The sequence below is a fragment of the Euwallacea similis genome, chromosome 8, assembly GCF_039881205.1.
Source record: "Euwallacea similis isolate ESF13 chromosome 8, ESF131.1, whole genome shotgun sequence".
Lineage (NCBI taxonomy): Eukaryota > Metazoa > Arthropoda > Insecta > Coleoptera > Curculionidae > Euwallacea > Euwallacea similis.
In genome coordinates this window covers 1,248,126-1,269,508 of record NC_089616.1, presented here as the reverse complement: position 1 = coordinate 1,269,508, position 21,383 = coordinate 1,248,126, and the positions used below count along the sequence as shown (strand labels likewise).

The following is a 21,383-nucleotide window of genomic DNA, read 5'->3' as shown; positions in this document are numbered from 1 at the left end:
AATTTTAATTAACGGTATAATACTTGCCTCGTAACGTGAGCAGCGTCACCAAAAGGTGAATACTTTTGTGAAAAAACCATAACAAAAGACCGGATTTATCTCTGCACAAAGATGCAGCTTTTTAAGTTTCCTCGTCAGATGGCAGTTCGTCGAAGAAATGTAGGAGCACACATCTTTGGTCGCATTCACGTATTGCCTCGTCAAGGTATAACACTGGTCAAGAAAGATACTTTTTTGTCCCCGATTCAACGGCCATTTTTTATTTTCTTCATGAAGCGAAAAGGAGCACAAATTGAATTTGGAATTACGAAAGTTTGCGTTTGTCTTTTACAATGATCGATAAATGCCTCAACTGACGTACGCCCAACAACCGCTCAACAACAATCATGAAACTGTGAACCCGCCCCGAACTGTCCATTTGTCCAGAGGCGATTTCGGCTTGGCATGAGTACCTACTTTTAGTATGTCAAGTAGCTACCACTCGATTTCAGGCAAGTACTGTCGTCACGCGGTATACCTGGTAAATAGTTGTAATCTTCAAATACTATACCGCGTCTTGCTACGGGGTAATTTGATTTGGTAAACCATGAGCCTCAAACTTGGGCAATAATGCTACTAAAACTTCCATTTGATTAAACTGAAAAAGGTGCCTCTGGCAAAGGGGCACGTGGATGAATAAAGTGCCACGACGATATGAAGACATTAAGAGGTCTAGTTTGGATCAAGTCAAAGGCAGAAATGATTTCTTATTTCTTCACCTCCGACTACCAGAATGTTGCTCCCGCCTCTGGCAATAGAATTCATTATAGCTCGTTTTCAATCAAGGGTGGTACTGGACTCCATAAAACAAAAGCTCCCTTTTAATGACGTTTAAAAAACAATTTGTTCAAATCGATTTTTCTAGTTCCAGAGCATACTGAACACGCCCCTGTCAGTATGTCTCAGTCAGTTTTAGTGTCAGTGTCGAACGTCGAAAAATTCCGAACTGCGATATTATTATTCCGAATCTAGCGATGCAGTTGAAAACGGAAACTTGCAACTAAAAATACTGTTTTTGTGAGGAAAATTTTAGATTTTGCAAATTTTAAAATATAGCCACTGGTGGCGTCTGCATGTTCACCGTATTTCAATGACAAAGAAATCTTTTACAATCACAAAATCCAATTTTCTGTAACATGGCTGATAGTGAACTTCCATTGGAACCAACTGCAAAGAATCAGAAATACTGTTTACAGTAAGTATCCATACATCTAAGCCTATATATTATTATACAGGACGGCACAGGAAGGAGTTACCACCCATGGTGATACCTCTAACCTATAGGTAGGTAGAAATGTAAGCTGAAGTGTCATTGTGCCATGAAGTGGATCAAATAAGTCTCCCGAACTTGACTTCTTGCATGGAGATGACAGGTGTACAATTGGACAATTTAATCATGTAAAATGGACAAAAATTCAAAGGAATAATCAAGTAAAAGCTCAACGGAGCATAGTATTTACCAGCAATTGTCAATGTAACTGTCATTGATCACCAAGATAGTCAGTAAAAAGTTATTTAATTGCATCCCCAACCCATGAGAGACTCGAAGAAACAGTTTTAAAAGTGCAGTAAAGAGAGTATACTGAAAGAGAATGACAAGATACCCATGCAGTGTTAAGGAATTTTTGGGTGTACAAATGCTATATTGTCCTAATTTATCTGTATTATTTTATTTAAATTTTCTAATTTCTTGTAATTTTAATTATTTTTTTATACTTACATATTAAAAGGGTTCAATGGAAGCTTTTAACTATGCTAAATCATGTGAATGATATTTGAGCAAATAAAGAAATTGAACTATTATTTTATTATTATTATGTGAGCATTATTGTGTGGGTTATTATTATCTGAGAATCAAGAAGAAAATGAAATAATGAAGACTTCTTGTCCCAACTTCTATGCCTTATCTTTCATCACCAGGACATATATATATATAATATATCTAGAGTCCTAACATAAGTGGTCTTAATATTTATGTTTTTTTAAAGATTGTAATGTAATATACTTTCATTATTTGTAGGTACTACAATACAAGAACATGCCCTAATGAATCAAATTGTTCATACAACCATAAATTACGATATGAAGTTGAGCCAGTAGCTTTTCTGAAAGGAACAGACTTTTTTCTTGGTGAGTCACCAACATCTGCAAGTGAAAGATCATGTTACTTCCATAAATTAGGAAAATGTATGTATCAAGACAAGTGTAGGTTTTTACATGATAATGATAGCAGTTTAATGAACAATGGGGGTGGCTGTTCAGAAACAAGTGAGATTAAGTGGTAAGTCCTATATAAATACAATATTTAATTAATATGTAGAGTTTTTAATTTAATATATATATGCAGTAAGGTTTTTTTATCTCCTAACATACCACATTATTATCCCATGTTCGATTTTAAAAAACACACTTTAACACAATGGAATGCAAGCAACCAACATTACACAGCGAATGTTTAAAACTTTAAATTTTTAAAAAAGAAATGTCAAAGTTAATAATTTGTGATTAAAAAGTTACTCTTTCTCTTTCTTTAATGGTATTAAACTACTGATAGGTACAAAATAAGGTTTATATGTTAAAAACTGAAATTTTAATTGAAATAACAATGTTTAAAAGTGAAACAAATTAAAAATTTGCAATTAATGTTCAATTACCCTCCTTCCTGTTTCAAACAATAGGCAAGACCATTTTCAAAGTATCACACAAAATTTCTTAGAAAAGCAGGATTCATTTGATTACAAATGTTACATATTCGCTGTTTTAATTCTTCCACATTTTGAATTTGAACGTTATTATAAATCTTAGATTTAAGGTACATCAAAGAAAGAAATTGTTGGGGGAGAGGACTGGAGATCTAAGTGCCCATAAAATTGGTCCAAATTTGCCTATCCACTTATCCAGAAACTCACGATTTAATAAATCTCTAATAACATTTGTAGAATGGGGAAATACTTGAAATCATAGATTTTTAATATTTAAATTTGCAATTTCTGGCAAAATTTGATTTCAAAGAAGATCTAAAAATTTAGTTGCATTGAGATTTCCTCTAATAAAAAATGATCCAATAAGGACATCACTAATTATGCCGATCCAAACATTATATTGTGTGTGGGTTAAATTTTGTACTTGGGCAATTTTATTTGACCAATGCCTAAGGAATAATAAAAAATGTGGATGTAACAACAGAATCAACATAAGTTCTTACTTATAATTTTAAGAATTTACACAACCATTTAGGGGAGGGATACTTCATCAGTAAAACAAATTTTTACTAAAATATCCCCATTTTCATTGCATAAATATTGTATATGTTCACAAAAATCTGTTCTAAATTTTATCTTCTTCGTACAATAATTGATGATTAGAATATTTGTAAGCTTTATATTTGATCTCTTATAGAGGTTTATGTACAGAGGATTTTAAAATTGCAAAATATTTAGCTACCTGCTTCAAAAGTGCAATATGATTTTCTTTCATAAAACAAAATATTTAACATCATTTCTTCAGTAAGGACATGTGAGATTTTAAGTCTTTTTTTATGTGAATGGACTACACAACCTTCAAAGTTAAACCATTTTACAATGTAGTAAATGGTTTCTATGATAGGTATAAGTTTTTCTGGATATTTTGCTGAGAATAAATCCTATACATTTCTGAAACTATTGCCTCTTTGGTATAAATTGAGTATTTCTATTTTTTCGTCTTTAAAATACATCATTTTTAAAATGTTTAGAAATTATTAACAGAAGACTGATTTTGATATTTTAAACATTCACTGTATATTGCTGGTCGCTTGCGTTCCATTGCGTTGAGGTGTGTTTTTTAAAATTGAACATAAGGTAATAACCTGCTATGTTCAGAGATAAAAAGAACCCTACTGTATATGTATAATGAGTACTCATTAAAGTTTGTATTGGCCATTATATAAATAATTATAATAACATTAATGTCACACAAGAATCTAAACCATATTTTCTCCCACTAAAACTTTGAATGTTATTTGGAGTAATTCAGAAAAAAGCAAATTTGTGGAAGAAGTTCTGCACTGTATGATTTTGTATTTTAGTGTTGAACATTTTCCTTCAACATCTTCGCAGCCTAGACAGCATGGTGATACCATTATAGAAGAACAATTGGATTCTGATAGCAACATCATTATAAGGAACAGGTGAATTTGATTTTTCTGAATTAGTAAATATGTTACATATTCACTCATGGGTAGCGGCATAATAACTTAGAAAAAGTGTCATAATAATTATTAGAGTATACACTAGTATACTGACACTAAGGTTATACATTAATGTAGTCATTTTCTGAAGATTATCATATACGAATTTCCGGACACCCTCTATTTTTTCACTCGCCTTAGTATTACTAAATGTTAAGTTTGTACTTCCATTTATGTACTTGACATTTTTTCATTTGGCATTCTAGTTCAGAACTGAAACTTATATATTTTGCTTAGACAGCGAAATAGAAAGGGAAATTTTTAGTGAATTAATTTTTAAAGCGAGGTGTCAGAGGTCGGACCTAATCACATGGAGGTCGAGAATACAGATGAAGCAGCGAGTGCTTCATGTGGGCCAGTTGGCGTCAGTAATAGAAATTGGGCGGATGCTCCAGAGTTTGTTCCCCGCAATAAACAAAAAAGTTACGCCGAAGTGGTAAACCCAGAGTCACACTTGAATAAACTCGATAATAGGAAACTATGTCCATACACAACAAAAGAAGGGTTCTGTGTTAACGTGTCGACTTGTTCTAACGTACATGGAGAGTTCTGTGATATGTGCGAGAAATATGTTTTACACCCATATAACGAAGAAGAGCGAAAGAAACATCAGCAGGTTGGTTCAAATACATTTTAACGTTTACCCGTTTAAATAAATCGCTATATTAATAAATGCAAAAATTTAGCATTCCTTGTAACTTGAACTACAAATATCTTAAAAAGAGAAATCCTGACACCTCTCTCTTGTATCTTTTTTACATATACCATGTTGTGGAATACGCATTTTATCAAAATTTTATATGAGGTGCTGTACTTTAAAAACATAGATTATTGAAGTACTTATTAAAAATTTAAGGTTAGTTTGGAAATATACAGAACTTTTTAAGCACAGTTTGTGTGGCCTTTCCGTTCAAATTCAAAAGTGTAAGGCTCAGTAGCATTTTCCGATTTGAAGTAAAAATTCATATTATGCTGTTTATTTAGACAGTAGTTTATATCGAGTATTCATTGACTGGCCTCTGAACGCTACTTAAACCCCAAATAACCTGGGTTAACATAATAATTAAAAAATGAAATTAGTACTTAAATATTTTTATGTTAGGAATGCATCAAGCAGCATGAGAAAAATATGGAACTATCTTTTGCGATTCAGCGGTCAAAGGAAAAATCGTGCGGCGTTTGCTTTGAAATAATAATGGAGAAAGCGAGTGGAGAGCAACGCTTTGGTATTTTGCCCAACTGTAATCATTGTTTCTGCTTAACCTGCATCAGAAAATGGCGTCAGGCTCGGCAATTTGAGAACAAAATAATCCGGTAGGTATCACAAACCAAAAATACTGAACAGTGTTTGTTTATTCTTTATAAGTATGTACATACACTCATCTAAACTTAAGAAATCAAACATGTCGCTACTTTCTAATGTTTCTCGTTCATCCTGTTTAGAATATATTAACTGAGTAAAGTTTGACCGCATAACTAAAAGTCTCGAAAATATAATCAACGGGCATTTAATAGAGCTAAATTAACAGCTACAACGTCCATAGTAATTTTATAGATTAAAGCATTAAATATTATACAATAAGGTCGGTTCATTACATTTTTTTTTAATAGGGCCTGTCCGGAATGTAGAGTAACCTCAGACTTCGTATGTCCAAGTATGTACTGGGTAGACACTAAAGAAGATAAGGACAAGTTAATTGACGATTACAAAAAAGCCCTCTCGCGTAAAGACTGCAAATATTTCAAACGTGGTGAGGGAAAGTGTCCGTTTGGCAATAAATGTTTTTATATGCATGCCACTCCGGATGGAAATAAAATCGACGTTGGTCCACCACAGCGTCAAAGAAGACACAGAAACGTAGATGCGGATATGGATGTACTTCAAGTAAGTTCCTGCACATAACGATTCTATTAGTGTAGGATTGTTGGGAATAAAAATTGTGTTGAATTTTACAGGAATGATATCAAGCATTTTTACGTTCCATCATTATCCATCTCAAGTTAAACTTCGTTGTTTAATAAGGAGACTTTTAAATATCGCATTTTATTTATATCTCCAGCGTTTTTCTAAATATTTACAATAATCTCAAATAATACATATGGGTTTTCTTATTAAAAACCTAAACTTTATTTCTGTACAGATTGGTGAAGTACAGTTAATAAGCTAAGGATAGAACAAGATGGTCTGACCCCAGAAAAACTAACATCTTCGGAACTTTAACAGTGATCTAATAAGTTCAGCTATAAAAACTGTATCTCGTTTACGAAGCATTTGTCGACACATGTTGATATAACATTTTTAGGCTTTGAATTTAATCCTGGACTTACAACATTAAAAACGCGAATTAATGCACATATTTTTTACAGGTGATGTTATGGGATTTTCTGGACGAACGAGACCTACCTTGGCAATCGTTGGCAGACGATTTAGAAGACTTAGTGTCCTTTTTTACAGATTCAGACGAGTCGGATTGGTCAGACTATGAATTGTTCCTCGACTAGTCTTTGCAGATCGTGTTTCATGTTTATCCGATTCACTTTGATAATTTCATCCGTATCTATTTTTACGTGTTTCGCTACGGTGAACATGAAACGGCTCGTTAGGACATATTCATTTATCTTTATGCGCAGTTCAGATGATTTCTTGTTAATTCATTCTCTTGTGATAAAATTACCCATTCCGGCATATTTTTGAACGCGAATTCAAGGGAAACCGTTAATATGTTAAAAGATCATTACAATCAGGGTCTAATTATATCGGGTTATCATTAAATGAAACCTCAAGCGGGCGTTAAAATATAAAAGGCATGTCCTGCATAAATTCATCCTTGTTCTGCTATTTATTGCCAATGTCAGATATTGTAATGGTAATGGTGCGAGAATGTGTATAAGAGAACTCATAGGCTGTAACTATTGTTCAGATATAATGTATGTATCGAATGCTATTTCGGCTGCTGATTGGTAGGCGTCTAGTATCCCAAATTAGTATACTCTTTTCTCAGTCTTTTTATGTGATTAAATAAGAGTGAGCATACCAATTTGATACACATCAGACGAAAGAAGTTTACGCTCTTTTTAAGAGTTTTTAAACTTTTAATAATTGACTGCACCATCGAAAAAGGGTCTTTAGAACTCCTCATGACAAGGCAAATTATGATATTGCCAAGCCCTGTTTATTTTGTGGCCATTGCCAAAGTAACTTTCCAACGAAAAACCGTTCTATTCAGACACATTCACCATCGTTAAATAGCGTTTGGTAAATCCCGCTTATTGCGATTTTTTTTTTAATGATCACCCGTTACAATATTTTGTTTTCTTTTTGTGGGACCTCCTTTTATTTTTTGAACATCTGTTTACAGCTCGCCGAAAGAAATTCACCATGTACGTATAAAATGGAAGTGGATATTTTTTGATATGTTAAAAAATGAAGCACTTACGATTTATACTTACATATATTAGCTTGATAAATGTAGGGATTGAAAATAGCAAGGGGGAGGGGGGGAGGTGGGTACACCTCGCCCTTCAGGCCCGAGTTTAGTTGTAGATAATATTTGTTTGTTGATATTCACTGCGAATTAGTTTCTCTCATATATATATATATATTACTTGTATACTTGTTAATAGGACTATTTAGAATTGAGTTAATTTAGATTTCTGATAATTTATTTTTGTTAACAATTTTACTTGTTCGTCACGAGACGAGAGCTCGGGTTACCGGGGCAGTTTAGGAAACACCATTTGAAATGTAGAGAAAGAAAAAGTGTGAATGGTAATCGTGTATTAAAATTTATTTTTAGGTAGGTAGGTGTCATTACCAGAAATAGCCGACCGGTTACTTGTAGGATTACAAATGTGTTCCCGTAAATCTCAGAAAGAGTCCGAATTTCAAAACAATGGTGGCTCGCATACATTGTACAAGGTGTAATAAAACAAATTTAAAGCCGTAAAAATAGTTCATTTCCTTTAAGAAATTCCTTGAAATTACTATGAAAACGCTAATTCGTAGTGTTAATTCTTGCTGGTAGTAGCAAAACTCTGGCAACTCTTCTTTTTAATCAATTTACATTTTGGTAAATATTTGGTAAACCCTACACAGTTTCTGTAAAGGTAGTGATTGGATAGGAAAGGACGCAAAAGATAGAAAAATTTCTAAAAATTAAAAAATTGAAATATTGACAAATATTTGAATTACCAGTAACATACGACGAAAAAAAATTGGCGTAAAAGAAGGTCGGGCCCAAAAAAATATATCAACTTGTAATTTTTGGCAAAGAATTAACAAGACTATACATGAAGATTGTAATGAGTTGAAAGAACTCGGCAAATGAAAAGTAAATAATATGTTTCGATAATAAATTTATCGAAAAAACTTTAAAATTCAATGTGTCTATGCAAAGCTGTGAGAAAACCGCTTGGTGGATAGGTACTACTTAAACAATTTTATCATGTCCTAAATGCTGTATAATTTTCCATCTAACACTTGTCTTATCTCCTTTTTATCTCATCGCAATTTATGTTGACTTAGTTTGATACAAAACATTAAAGTATGTATCACCGGCATTACTAGCATTATCATTGTCAGATTAAAGTTTTTTTTATCTTATAGTGTATTTAGAATATAGCAGGGCCGTGCCTGTGCGAGGGCGATCTACATATGAGCATTTAACTAACGAAGATGTGCAACAAGAAAAATAGATTCAACATCCCATTTTATTTGGTAAAGACCTAAAAAGTGACCTCAAACATGTTTTCGATGTTGTGGTTTCTTCCAATAGTGAGTAGCTATTATGTGGGCCTACAGTGTCCAGATCAGTGTATTTGTGATAGTGAAATTACTAGGTGTAGTGGTCAAAGTCTCACAAAATTGCCAACGCATATGAACTCTGATGTAAGTAAACCATTGTTCTTCTAGTTCTATTATGTTCCTCATTAAACTTATTTGTGTTATAAGTTTTGTTATTCATCCACTTGGTAATATCGGTAATTAGAGGAGTAATTTACAGTTCTAACACGAAGTATCTACTGGGGCATGTTTAGTATCCTCGGGGGTCAGTTTTAGAGTTTTGTCAAAGTAAAGGTTGTAACTAGTTACGTTCAAACAATAAAACTCGAGGAAAAACCTATATTTATACAGAGTTTGTTTTTATTATAGTTCTCGAAATTAGTTTAAAAAAATTGCAACTAATTCTACTGATGTGCCAAATGCAGCAACAAAATAACTTAGCAGTAGAGAGCGGGACTTGAACTTTACAAACGATGAGAGCGTGCAGGTTCTGTGATGCTGGAATTAAACGAAGTTGCTCACTTACCAACTTTTTTTCTTCGCTTCTTTTTATTAAGTAAATTATTCTTTTTTAGATTATCAATTTGGACTTATCGTGGAATGAATTTGAAACATTTCCAAGTGACGTGCAACTGCTATCTGAGTTAAGATGCCTGAACTTATCACACAACAAGATATCTACGCTAAGAAATGGACAGATTGAAGCTTTAGTGAAATTAGAGACTATAGACTTGACATATAATCTTTTCCATGATTGGAAAGATATACATTCCGGAGTTTTTCAGCCGGCAAAAAACCTATTGTTCTTAGACCTTTCACACAATCCTTTAAGGACTCTTTCGAAATATTCAAACCATTTCTATATCCCTTCACTCGAGGTTTTACGTTTAGTAAACTGTTCAATGCGAACAATTCCAGCAAACGTTTTCCGACGATTAACGAGTCTAGTAGAATTGTATCTATCTGATAACCCAGTCAGCAATATCAGTGACAATTTTTCACTGGAAAATTTGAGACTAATGGAAATAAGTAGGACACATTTAAGTATGTTAAACGAAAATGTATTTGCTGACCTTCCAAACTTAGAAACGCTAATCATGAATAACAACGTCAATTTAAGAAGATTTCCCTGCCACTCAAAAACGCTTAGATACTTGGATCTTTCGAACTCTATGTTAGAAAAAGTACCACATGGTCATATGAAAAAATTATTGAGGCTAGACCTATCAGGAAATTATCTGAAAAACATCCCTATGAATGGTTTCATTGACTCATGTAGCCTGCAAATGCTGAACTTGTCAACTAATGCAATTACTGCCATTGACATCGATGCTTTTCAAGGTTTAACTGAGGTAAGTTTTGTGTGTTTTTATTAAATATAACCTACTTAAAATTAAAGAAAAATAAATAATGAGGCACTAAAGAATTTCCCATTTATATAGTGAATTTTCGGAACACCTTGTATGATACAACAGATACAAATTTTGATACGCTCTCAATGCTAATGATTCTAATAAAGTTTTATGGAGTGCATAAAGCATTATTCGACCCTCAAACTATTAAAGTACCTTTGGCTCGTTTTTCTCCCCCTCTTTCACCTTAGCTAATAACTATGTTTTTTAGGTTCAGTCCATAGACCTGTCGTTTAACAAGCTAATCTCATTAGATGAACAATTCAGTAACAATTCCGCATTAACATTTTTGAATTTGTCTCACAACTACATCAGCGAGCTAGATACTCTAAGGAGTAAATCTCTCAAAGCTCTGATAGTCAGTTTTTGTGAAATATATGAGTTGAACAGATATAGCCTTTCCTTAATGCCGAATTTGATAAGATTGACGATGTCTAGAAATTTCTTGACTAGACTTCCTGATAGACTAATAGCAAGAAATCTGGTGATATTGGATATAAGTTACTGTCGCATGAATACGCTGAGCAATGAAACATTTTCCGAAATGTTCTACCTAAGAGAGATAAATGTGGCAAATAACGCCTTAACATCAATCGATCCATCGTATTTCCCAAGGGCCTTTAAAGCGTCAATTAAGGATAATCCATGGCGATGTAGTTGCAAAAAAATTAAAAGAATGTTTGAATGGATGATTGCCTACAATTCTGACGAGTTAGATGCGTTAGTTTGTAACTCACCAGAGACTGTTGCAGGTGAGTATTTCATTTTTATTTCTAACATGAGTGGTAATAATTGCTGTGTGTTAAAAAGTACATTATATTGAACTGAACTAAACGTTGAATTTACAGGTCAAACGTGGGAGCAAGCCTGTGAAAATGAGTGGTATCCGAATCAGATTACCAGGGATACTATGTGGTACTACTCATTAGGAATTGTAGTTGCGATGGTTTTAGCGCTATTCGCTCTAGTCATATTAAGAAAAGTCAAAAGCCTACAACAGCAACGCGTTCGACTTGAGGAAGAGGCAAGGAGAGCGGAAGAAAGAGAAGCGTTACGCAGAATGCAAGAACGTCAAAGAGAAATCCAAGAAGATAACAGAAACGCTCCTGATCCTAGAGAATTACAAAGGCCTCCTTCTTATAACGAAGCACTACTCCTTCCCAGGATGGATGCTTCACATACAAGTTTGGCAGGTAGTCTACATAGCTTAGGTTCCAGAAGTAGTCTTCGGGAAAGCAGTGTTGATGTAACAAAAAAAAATAAAAATAGGCGAAAACGTAGACGAAGGAAAGATGAAGAAGAACGGCGAGCTTCTAGAATTACGGTTGAATCTGATTCATCTGAAGAATCTCAGTCAACCGAAAACCTATCTTCTCTTAGACGAAAAACGACGCATCCGCCTCCATTAGAAAGTGATTTTTGAAATGCTCATTATCTAATGCAGGGTCGGCATTTTTGGTGACATTATGTATATGGAATCTTAAAAAAAGTCTGTATTTAATCTGTATGTACAAGTTAGATTATGAAAAAAACTTAAATATATGATTTTCGAAATATTTTGAATTCTTGATGTTATGGTGTCAGAAAATTATCGTCATAACCAATCAGAAAGTAAATTGTATCTCTTACCACAGTGATATTTACAATTACAGTAATAATATTCTGGTAAAGTGCAACAATAGCTATTTCTATTTTTCCTGCTTTCTTCCATCAACTGAAAACATCCGGACTTTTGTTAATGCCCTGCAAACCAGAACCCAAAAGAAGATAACAGGGCAGTAATATAGTATAACGATATTCCAAGTAATATTTATCCTTTCATACTTGATGACTAATAAAATGCATACAGTGTTGCCATATTGATGTGATCACGTGTCCTACCTAATAATGTACATTTTGCATGGCATCATTAGGAACATGTGAGAACCATTGTGACATTGATTGTTCAACAAATTTCGGCAGATGGCAAAAAACAGTCTCAAATGATGCTTGAATTCGCCCCCTGTCAAGCTTTTACCAACTGGATACAAAAGGAAAATGCTCTGCCGAACAGACTTTTGAATCAAAGTTATTGGGAATGTAAATCCAATCCTGTGACCGTATCCCCTCAACCCTCGGGTCAAAACAGAACTGAATCGGGTGTGATCGCATCGTGTTACGGACAAAGGCCATTTTCTGAAATCGAAAATGCCTACGTTTTTTTTTGTTTACTTTTACTTAACTTATCAATTTTGTTTATGTGATCTGTGAATCTCCATTATATTATTTAGCATTAACAACTGATGTAAACTGTATAATATATCACACATTAGTTGTTATGTTAGATTTAAATCTTTTCAGCAGGTGAAAATGCACTTTTCTATTCCGGACACTCAAGACCTCAAAGAATGCAAAGGATCAGGGATAGTGGTAAGTTATGTCCTTTTTTCCCCAAAAACTGTTCCCTATAGAATGATTTTTAGGGGTACAACGTTCATATTAATGGTATTTACCATTGTACAGTTCGCTATAAGCAACTACATATTCTAAATGAACAATTGAAAGGAGAATTTGGCCATGACAATTTACCTCTATTTCCTTCTAAAAAGTTACTCCCCCTTTCATCTGGACAAGTGGAGGAGAGACGAATGTTATTAGAAAAATATATTCAAGCTCGTAAGTATAAAACAAAATTGTTTGAGAAACTTTTAAGTTCTTTGTGCATTTCAATGACATATATTGAGGCTTCAATAGAGGTGGCACACTATGAATGATGTTCATTCTTCAATATGCGTAGTAACTGTTTCTTTTATGTGAATTATTGAAGCATGTCAATATTTTTAAGATATGCCAAACTACTCTGAACAAGTATAGTCGCAAAGATAAAAGATATGAGTTTTTGCTGTTATAACTGGCTGTAGTTGCTATTATTAAGTTGGTTTGTTTAAAAATATTTTGTATGAAAGAGGAGGATTTTGCGAAATATTGATCCTTAGGTGTACAAATTTTATTTATTAAATGTATGTGAAAATTACATCGAATTAATATTTGTTTCTTTTTTCAGTTGGACAAGATGTCAAATTCATGACATCCACACATCTATGTGGATTTCTCTTAGCTGCCCAGCAAGAAACTTTTTGTAGTAATGAGAAAGAAGTCAATTTAGATATTTTTATAATGGCAACTAATCAAATCAAAGTTAAAGTCTCTACATTTGACTCTACAGGGAAAGTATTGGCCAAAGCATTAAGACAAGTAAACTTGCCATTAGACTATATACAGTATTTTTCGCTTTACCTCATTAAAGTAGATAACTCAGGTGATATTGTAGTTTTAAGGAAATTTCTAAACTTTGAATCACCATACATAACACAACAGGTTATGAGAATTGCCACTAGGATAGTAATTAGGAAAAAGTAAGTATAAAAATTTTAATTACATTTTTTTGTTTTTAGTTATCTTTTTAAAAACAGATATATTTTATTTCATTTTGAACAATAAAGTGGACTGAATTTTCTTTACAAGATGTTACTCAAGCTAGAGTCTGGAAATTAATACACAAGGTGTCCTAAACTTCTGTGTGACTATTAGAATCTCAGAAATTAAAAAAGTTTACAAAATTTCTGTTGTTGACGTTTATTTAGAAAAATATTGAAAACTACTGATTTGAAAATGTATTCGTGTTAATTCTTAAATTCCAACACTTTACCTTAATTTAATGACCTTGTATTGCTTAAGATGGTTGAGAGATGGATCTTCAAAAACAAACACCTTTCATAAATAACAGTAATATTTAAAAAAAAAATTGTACTTTCAGTTACTGGGATATGAAATTTGACAAGGAACTTATGACAGATCCAGTTGCTCTTAATTTACTATACCTTCAAACGCTATCAGATGTAGAGAGAGGGTGGATAATAGCCATGAGAGAACCCAAGATACGATTGGAAAAACTAAAATTGAAGTTGGCCAAGAAAGAGTACATTGAATTTGCTCAAAAACTGAAATATTATGGTTTTCTGCAGTTTTCTCAATGTTACTGTGATTACCCTCATTCTGGTACTAAAGTTTCTGTAGCTATAGGTGATGAGGAACTCAGTATTCGCATAGTAGGGCCTGGTAACTTGGCAAAAGAAGGAGTTTTCAAAGTTACAAGAATGAGATGTTGGAGAATAACTGCCACAAATGTAAGTAAACTGCTGCACCTACAGGGTGTTCTAGAAGCATTGTTGGCACGAATTATTATAGTGTTTGGGAATCAAAAGATATAAATGACTTAAACATGCATCAAAAAAGTTTCTTGTGTTCATTCTATAATATTTTAATAATTTTCTTTTTGTTGTTACAGGACAAAAGAGACATTACTCAAGAAAGTAGTACATACAGCAATAATGTACAACCAAATTCTAATTTAGAACTATCATTTGAGTATCTTATGTCCAAAGATAACCTTCGATGGATAACTATAAGTAGTGCTCAAGCCATTTTAATGTCGGTATGTCTTCAATCTTTAGTAGATGAACTACTTTTGAAGAAAAATGGAGTCAAAAAACAGGATAATAATACTTTTAATGGAAAATGGACTTATATGAAAAGAGATGGATCTTGCCATCTAATGTGCAACCATACAAATTTGTTGGATAGTTCTGATGTAAGCATTTAATCATTTTACATTACACAAGTAGAAAGTGACGTAAATAATACATATTTACGATATGATTACGCGCATATATAATGTGTTCCCCCATAAACTAGTCTTACTTTTTATGTATATATTGAGCTCTAAAAATTTGACTCAATAGTTCTGATTCATCTCGTATTTACTGTCGTGATTAAACAATGACAACATTAGATTTTTGGTCGAATAATATCACGAGAACAAAACCAATCCATAATAATGTGATGGTTAAACATCAGCAGCACCAAAAGGGGGATAAGATCTTACAATTTCCACGGAAATTATTTAAAAATGTGAAATAAGTCACTTTGAAAAAACGACATTTTCTACAATATTCAAAAGTGGACAGATCTTTTAAACTTCTAACGGCTTACAAAAAAAAATACAGAATTCTACAGTAATTCCTAAAATATTTCAGGATCCAGAAAATATAATCGAAGGCAGAAATGAAGAACTTTTCTCCATAAAAACTTTACAGGATAAATTTTCCAGTGTATCTTTCAAGAACGGGAGAGAATTCGTAGAAAATCAAGCTTTTGAGGGAATAAGCAATGATGATTTATAGTTGTTGTTATGGATCAAAGTTTTATTATTGTTGACCTTTTTATCTCACTCTTGCGACTAACATTTCGTGTATATTTTAATAGATGAACATTTATCATTTTATACTACATTAATCATATAATTAATTGTCCGTTTTGATATATAAATCCTCTATTTAAAAACAAACCACCCAACGAGACATATCTTTTGAATTAAAGGGAAATTATTTTGCTTCGTTATGTATCTTGAGCTCATATCCAAAGAAACATATTTCAAAGTTCTCTGAAAATTTTAAAAAATTTAATTACTGTCTCAAAGTCGTAGTTGAATCTAATAAAATAATTGTTAAAAAATTACTTGTTTTAGTGGCATACAATTTTCTCATATTTTCCGAACACTTAAGTAATTTCGTATTTTTTGGTACCATTGAATTTTGCTGCAACATATTTGAAATTTAGGTTGCAGAAGGCGAGAGGTTAAGCTATAAATTTTATTTAAACACAATGAAAGTTTCTCGCCAGAATTGGAATTTTATTCAAGAAAAACGTGTTTTTTCGCAAATAAAAATTTGAAAGTCAAAAGATATTTTGGGTGGTTCGTTATGAAATGAAAACCTTGTATATGTAATGTTTTATTTATACGTTTTTATTGTGAACGGTAGGGACTATTTCTGTAATTAAAATAACTGGTGTTGATTGGATTATTAATTCACTGATACCTATTTGATGGAAAAGGTTATTGTAAATTCAACCTTCTTAACATTGGTTTTTCTCTATCCATTTTACTTTTGGACTTGTCATGTTTGTTCAAATTAAGGTAGGTAAAAAATGGATTATAGCTCCATAACGAATTAAATGAAATCGTTTAATTATTTGCTGTTAACACTGTCTTGTAGTGAAATTGTTTGTTTGTTGGCAATTGTAATTTTATTTTCTTGATAATGTGTTAATAATTTATTGTCGTACCTGATCAACATTCTTGAAAAGCTTTAAATTTTGTCAATTGAGCATTTACTAAACTCTAGATGTTTCATGCTAGAAAACACATTCCCTTGCCACTTCGATTATAGTGATATGACAATATTTTTCTAGGTATGAAATATATCAAGTTAGAATATTAAGTATTTATATGGAAATCTTGACATATTTTGTATTATACTTGCTACGTTCTTATACTTTTATGATATTGTAGGAATAAGTTCTTGGGTTATGGTATTTTGTGTAATGAGAAACAAAATTTTAACAACTTTTGCAAGATATTTATAGTTTCGACGCTGATTGGCATCATCATCAGCATGAAAGAATATTAGGAGTATAGATCAGTAATACCAAGCATCATGTAAAAATACCACTTATAATGCGAAGAATTAGGAAAAGATGTTTGTTTTACACCTTACAGACGTCCTGGATACCCCTACCCGACATAAAAAGGTGCCTTTAAAAACTGGAAAGATTAGCATATTCGGAGCGGCCTATTTTTTTTAGACAAATCGGAAATATCATGGAAATTTGTGGGCCAAAAAGTCGAAGTCGTTTGATTCAAGTTTTGGCAGCGACATATCAAAGCTGTATCGTACGCCTACTATGGAAATAAATCCCATCAAAATCGGAACACTCCAAATTTTATTTAATTTTTTACGTAAAATTTTCATGTGCACCACTGGTTTGTTAAAAATTAATTTATGGTAAAAATGATAAAAGTTTTAACATAAAAATGTTCAATTACTCTGGTTTCAAAATGATTTTGGTTCGAAAGTCAAAATGTAAACGCTCTAGTTCAGCAATAGCCAAGTTAATTACTTCTTTTTAAAAATTAATACTCGGGACTATGGTATATTTGGACCAACAGTGCTTCGCTTGCCTGTGACAAAAATTATGAATACAAAAGAAAAAAATAACCACTTATGGAAACCACTTAAACAAAACTCACTTGTATTGTCGGTTGCCTGAAACTCAACGAGGTACTATCTACATACCACTTCGTTAAGTATTCTGTTACAGTTTCCTGAGGTACCATCTAGCAGTAAATAGCCAAACCGAGCATTGTACGATAGAAGGAATCCGTCCTCACTTAGCAGCTAGTGTGTGCATGGTGTGGAGCGCCAGCCAGGACAAACCAAAGTGACGTCATAAGCAACAGCATACTAATGCACTTTTAGTGGATCTGCATTTAACGATAAAACATGCCATTATCAAAAACAAAATAGATATTTCGTAACAATTTCTAATGTTTTGATCGTAATTAAAAGTAAGACGCGTGGAAAGTTTTTAATGGTACATTCTGTATATCGTCAATAATGTCGAACAAACGTGCACTTGGCAACTTTAAATCTTTACAATGAGGCAAAACTTGAAATAAAACATGTTTTATAAAAATAATAGTGCTTTAATTTATAAGAAACGTAATAATTGGGTTGCCACTTGGTAACGAAAGTTTAAAGACTAGCAAAGTTAATTTAGAAGAAAGAAGATATAGGAAGTACTAAAAACCGTGGTACAACAAACTTGAAAGACATTTTTAATGCCTAATATAACGAATTCTTTACATACATTTTTATACAATTTAAAATATATTTTTTTAAGAATTTTCAATATATTTTACAACACCCAAATATAAAAATTAAATTCCATATACAACCATGTTACAAAAAACTAATCAAAAGTGCGTAATTCTCCCTTCATTTTCATCCACGTATCATTCACTTTTAATTGTTTTCGACTTGTCTTGCAGACAATGTCAACACAATTAAACGGCATTCTAATCACCAGTAACTTTGCAGAGCGTCAACTCGAAAATATTTAATTACTTTTATTAACAAATGATGTAAAGAAAAGGATTTTTCACTTAATTAATCGGCAAAATCGAGATAATGAGAATGCTGTTTTAGGTAAATATTACATTATCAAATGGATTGTTCTATTCCATTTCATGAAGTTCGATATTTTCAAATGTATGAAATAGGCATGTGATATGCCACTTCCTATAACTTCGTATAAATTTATTGAATGCAAAAAATCGGAGTGTGGTTGCATTTAAACTAATATCCTAGTTACACAATATTTAAAGCTCTAATGTAAGGGGGAGGGGGGCTATGCGTTCTAAATTGTACGTGAAAAGGAACTGGCAAAAGGGACGCATCATATATCGAATGAATATTAGAAACAGCTAAAGTCCTAATCTGAGGATTATCATAAACCAAATACTCCAAAATAACTTTTTCAGATCCAATATTCACTCAATTCTTCTACTGAAATTAGAATTCTCTTGAAGAAATTATCACATAATCCTTTGTTAAAAAATTCTGTTTATACCATAATCACAATTTTTTAAAATAGGTATTTTTCAAATTTAGATAACTTACTCGGACTTTAGTTGAAAACACTGCTATGAACAGGAACGAAGGACATACTAAAATAAAGTTCTAGCAAATATGACTTATTCGGTGATGGTTTCAAACAGAGGATAATAAGAAAATCGTTTAGCAGACATCTGAACCGAAGGCATAGAGAAGTTCCAGTTGTGACGCCGACGAAAATTGTTTTTCCTTTCTCCGTCGTACCGCTTCAGTACTTTGGAAACTTGGAGGTAACAGGATTTCAGTTCAGAGTTTTTTAGCTATATAAAATAAATATTTATATAAATACATATGGTTATATATAACTAATAATATATAATATATATATATATATATAACTAATAATAATATAAATATATAACTTGAGGCAACTAAAAATCTGAAAAACGTTTCAAGAGGAAAAATAGGAAAAAAGAATGGGTGTTTATAAAATACTAGCTTAGCTAAAATTTTTAAAATATTCAACTTACCTTGCATTTAAGTTGGATTTCTCTGATAACTGAGAGAAATTGCAGAACCTCTCCTAAATAATAAACCGACTTGTTTGGCAATCCTTGAGACATTATTTTCTCAGCCTCATTCTGGAATACTATTAGTGCTATGGCTGACGATCGGAAGTAGGCTGTATTGGAGTCAGCTAATAATACTTCCAACAAAATATACATTCTTTCTTTGATTTGGTTGAGACCTTTCCTCACAATATGTTCCCAGTGGTTTGTAACATTTATAAAAAATTTAATATAAACGTCCAGGAAATCGACAGGGGTAATGGGATTTTTATCTCCTTTGATTGGTATTTTTTTTTTAACTATGTCAGCCATGCGAAGAACATCGCATGATGTACATTTACTTTGAGAGACTTTGACTAGTCGGGCTACATCAACATTGTGGGACTCATGCTCAATTGCTATATGCAGGCAACTTAAGGTTAAACACCTCAGAAATTTGTCTTGTACCTAAAAATAAAGATACACCTTATAGGCATTGAAATAATTCAGATCAAATAAACATTTTAAAATTCTTTATTTTAATTATCAAGCCCTGGTATGGGTCTAAATATCTCAAGAACCATAAAGAAAATAGCTGCAAAGCAGCAATTATAATAAGAAAGATATTTAAATGTTGGGGGAGCACATTTTGTAAGCAGACATAAAAAATACTCCTCACCAAAAAACTTTCATATGGGTTAAGATGGGGAATAACTCTACTTATTTCTTTTGAAAATTGTACTTACCCTCATTTTAACGAGAAACATATCAAGATAAGAGACCGAATAGAAAAACACAGAGTGGGGCAAATCTAACCATACTCTGAGGAAGCGTAACATACAAACTGCTCCATCTCTTAAGGTGACATTCACCTCCCCATGTTTTACGTCATTTTCACTAATAGCTGAGAGATTGGGTCTAAAGGAGTTTTCATCTTGCAAAAATTCTTCAAGATCGAAAGACAATGGTTTTGATATTACAGCATCCGGAACAGGCCAGCCTCTTCTTTTGTCCATGATTTGGCTATATCAGAGACGCTAAAAATCCCTTATCATTCCAACACCGGGTTTTCTTGACGAAAATTCCGTAGGGGCAAAAGCAGAGGCAGGCCTATAAACCTACAAAAAAAACTAATTGCAATCTTGTGTTATAACCAAATACTTATTCTAGAACATATGTAGTTGCTAACTATTAAGGATGGTCTGTTAATAGTCCATTCTTTGATGCCTTAAATTTATTTATAGTCACATACCCTGATGCGTGATTAATTCCTGTTTATCCCCCTTTTCACTTCTTTAGCTGGAAATTTACGTTTTGAAAACTCTAAAGTCCAAAAAAAACAGTTTTAATATTTCACTTCTCCACTATTAGCCGTGGGGTTAAATTATTAAATAATAAAAATTAAATTAAATTAAACGACTTAAAACAAAACACAAAACAAGTTCATACAAGTTTATCAAACGAACCCGTAACATTCTCACTTTATGACGTCACAAGTATGACTCTTCTTCTTCTTTTCCTTTCTTTCGTGAATAGCTGATCCACTTAGGCATTTAGCCAGAACAGATGCATATGTCAGTGTCAGAACGGATCAGTTCAATTATTTTTCGAAAATGGTTACGTCTTACGAAAATCTGAAACAGCTACGTTCCTGCTCTGCTACGGCTCTTGCGACTGGGTTCGTCAATTCACTCCAGTCACGTTTACTCGAAATGGTGAAATATGCTCCGTAGATAATTGAATTATTTCTCAGGTAACAGCTTCGTTCGTAGTCCATTAATAATACTAAGAATGGTTCCATTTATTTAAGAATTCGATATTAAATACATATTTTTTACAGCTTATATAAAAAAATTAATTACTAATTTCCGTATAGAG

At 32.6% G+C, this 21,383-nt stretch overlaps 5 protein-coding genes across 6 annotated transcripts in view; 3 read left to right on the top strand and 2 right to left on the bottom strand.

The window, feature by feature from the left end:
* Positions 1-21,383, bottom strand: part of l(2)dtl (lethal-(2)-denticleless) — a 105,622-nt gene that overhangs the window by 51,876 nt on the left and 32,363 nt on the right. The window lies entirely within an intron of this gene.
* Positions 959-8,217, top strand: LOC136410271 (probable E3 ubiquitin-protein ligase makorin-1). The gene is made up of 7 exons (XM_066392339.1): positions 959-1,234; positions 2,060-2,320; positions 4,106-4,207; positions 4,550-4,883; positions 5,370-5,581; positions 5,879-6,152; positions 6,635-8,217. Exons 1-7 carry the CDS (start codon positions 1,176-1,178, stop codon positions 6,767-6,769), a joined length of 1,377 nt encoding a protein of 458 aa, XP_066248436.1. The 5' UTR covers positions 959-1,175; the 3' UTR covers positions 6,770-8,217.
* On the top strand, positions 8,809-12,018 carry LOC136410359 (nephrocan). Of its 2 annotated transcripts, none has more exons than XM_066392490.1 (4): positions 8,809-9,155; positions 9,626-10,402; positions 10,674-11,247; positions 11,311-12,018. In XM_066392490.1, exons 1-4 carry the CDS (start codon positions 9,012-9,014, stop codon positions 11,883-11,885), a joined length of 2,070 nt encoding a protein of 689 aa, XP_066248587.1. In that variant the 5' UTR covers positions 8,809-9,011; the 3' UTR covers positions 11,886-12,018. The 2 variants fall into 2 exon arrangements, with proteins under 2 accessions (XP_066248587.1, XP_066248588.1); XM_066392491.1 differs by having other exon boundaries at positions 8,823-9,155; positions 10,674-11,214.
* Positions 12,566-16,836, top strand: Snx17 (sorting nexin 17). Its single transcript, XM_066392529.1, has 6 exons — positions 12,566-12,871; positions 12,925-13,117; positions 13,506-13,857; positions 14,259-14,628; positions 14,790-15,092; positions 15,538-16,836. The coding sequence occupies exons 1-6, from the start codon at positions 12,812-12,814 to the stop codon at positions 15,682-15,684; spliced, it is 1,425 nt and encodes a 474-aa protein (XP_066248626.1). The 5' UTR covers positions 12,566-12,811; the 3' UTR covers positions 15,685-16,836.
* CycG (cyclin G) lies at positions 18,027-20,938 on the bottom strand. Its single transcript, XM_066392581.1, has 4 exons — positions 20,758-20,938; positions 20,252-20,623; positions 19,488-19,973; positions 18,027-19,277 (listed from the first exon to the last, which is right to left on the bottom strand). Exons 2-4 carry the CDS (start codon positions 20,519-20,521, stop codon positions 19,098-19,100), a joined length of 936 nt encoding a protein of 311 aa, XP_066248678.1. The 5' UTR covers positions 20,522-20,623; positions 20,758-20,938; the 3' UTR covers positions 18,027-19,097.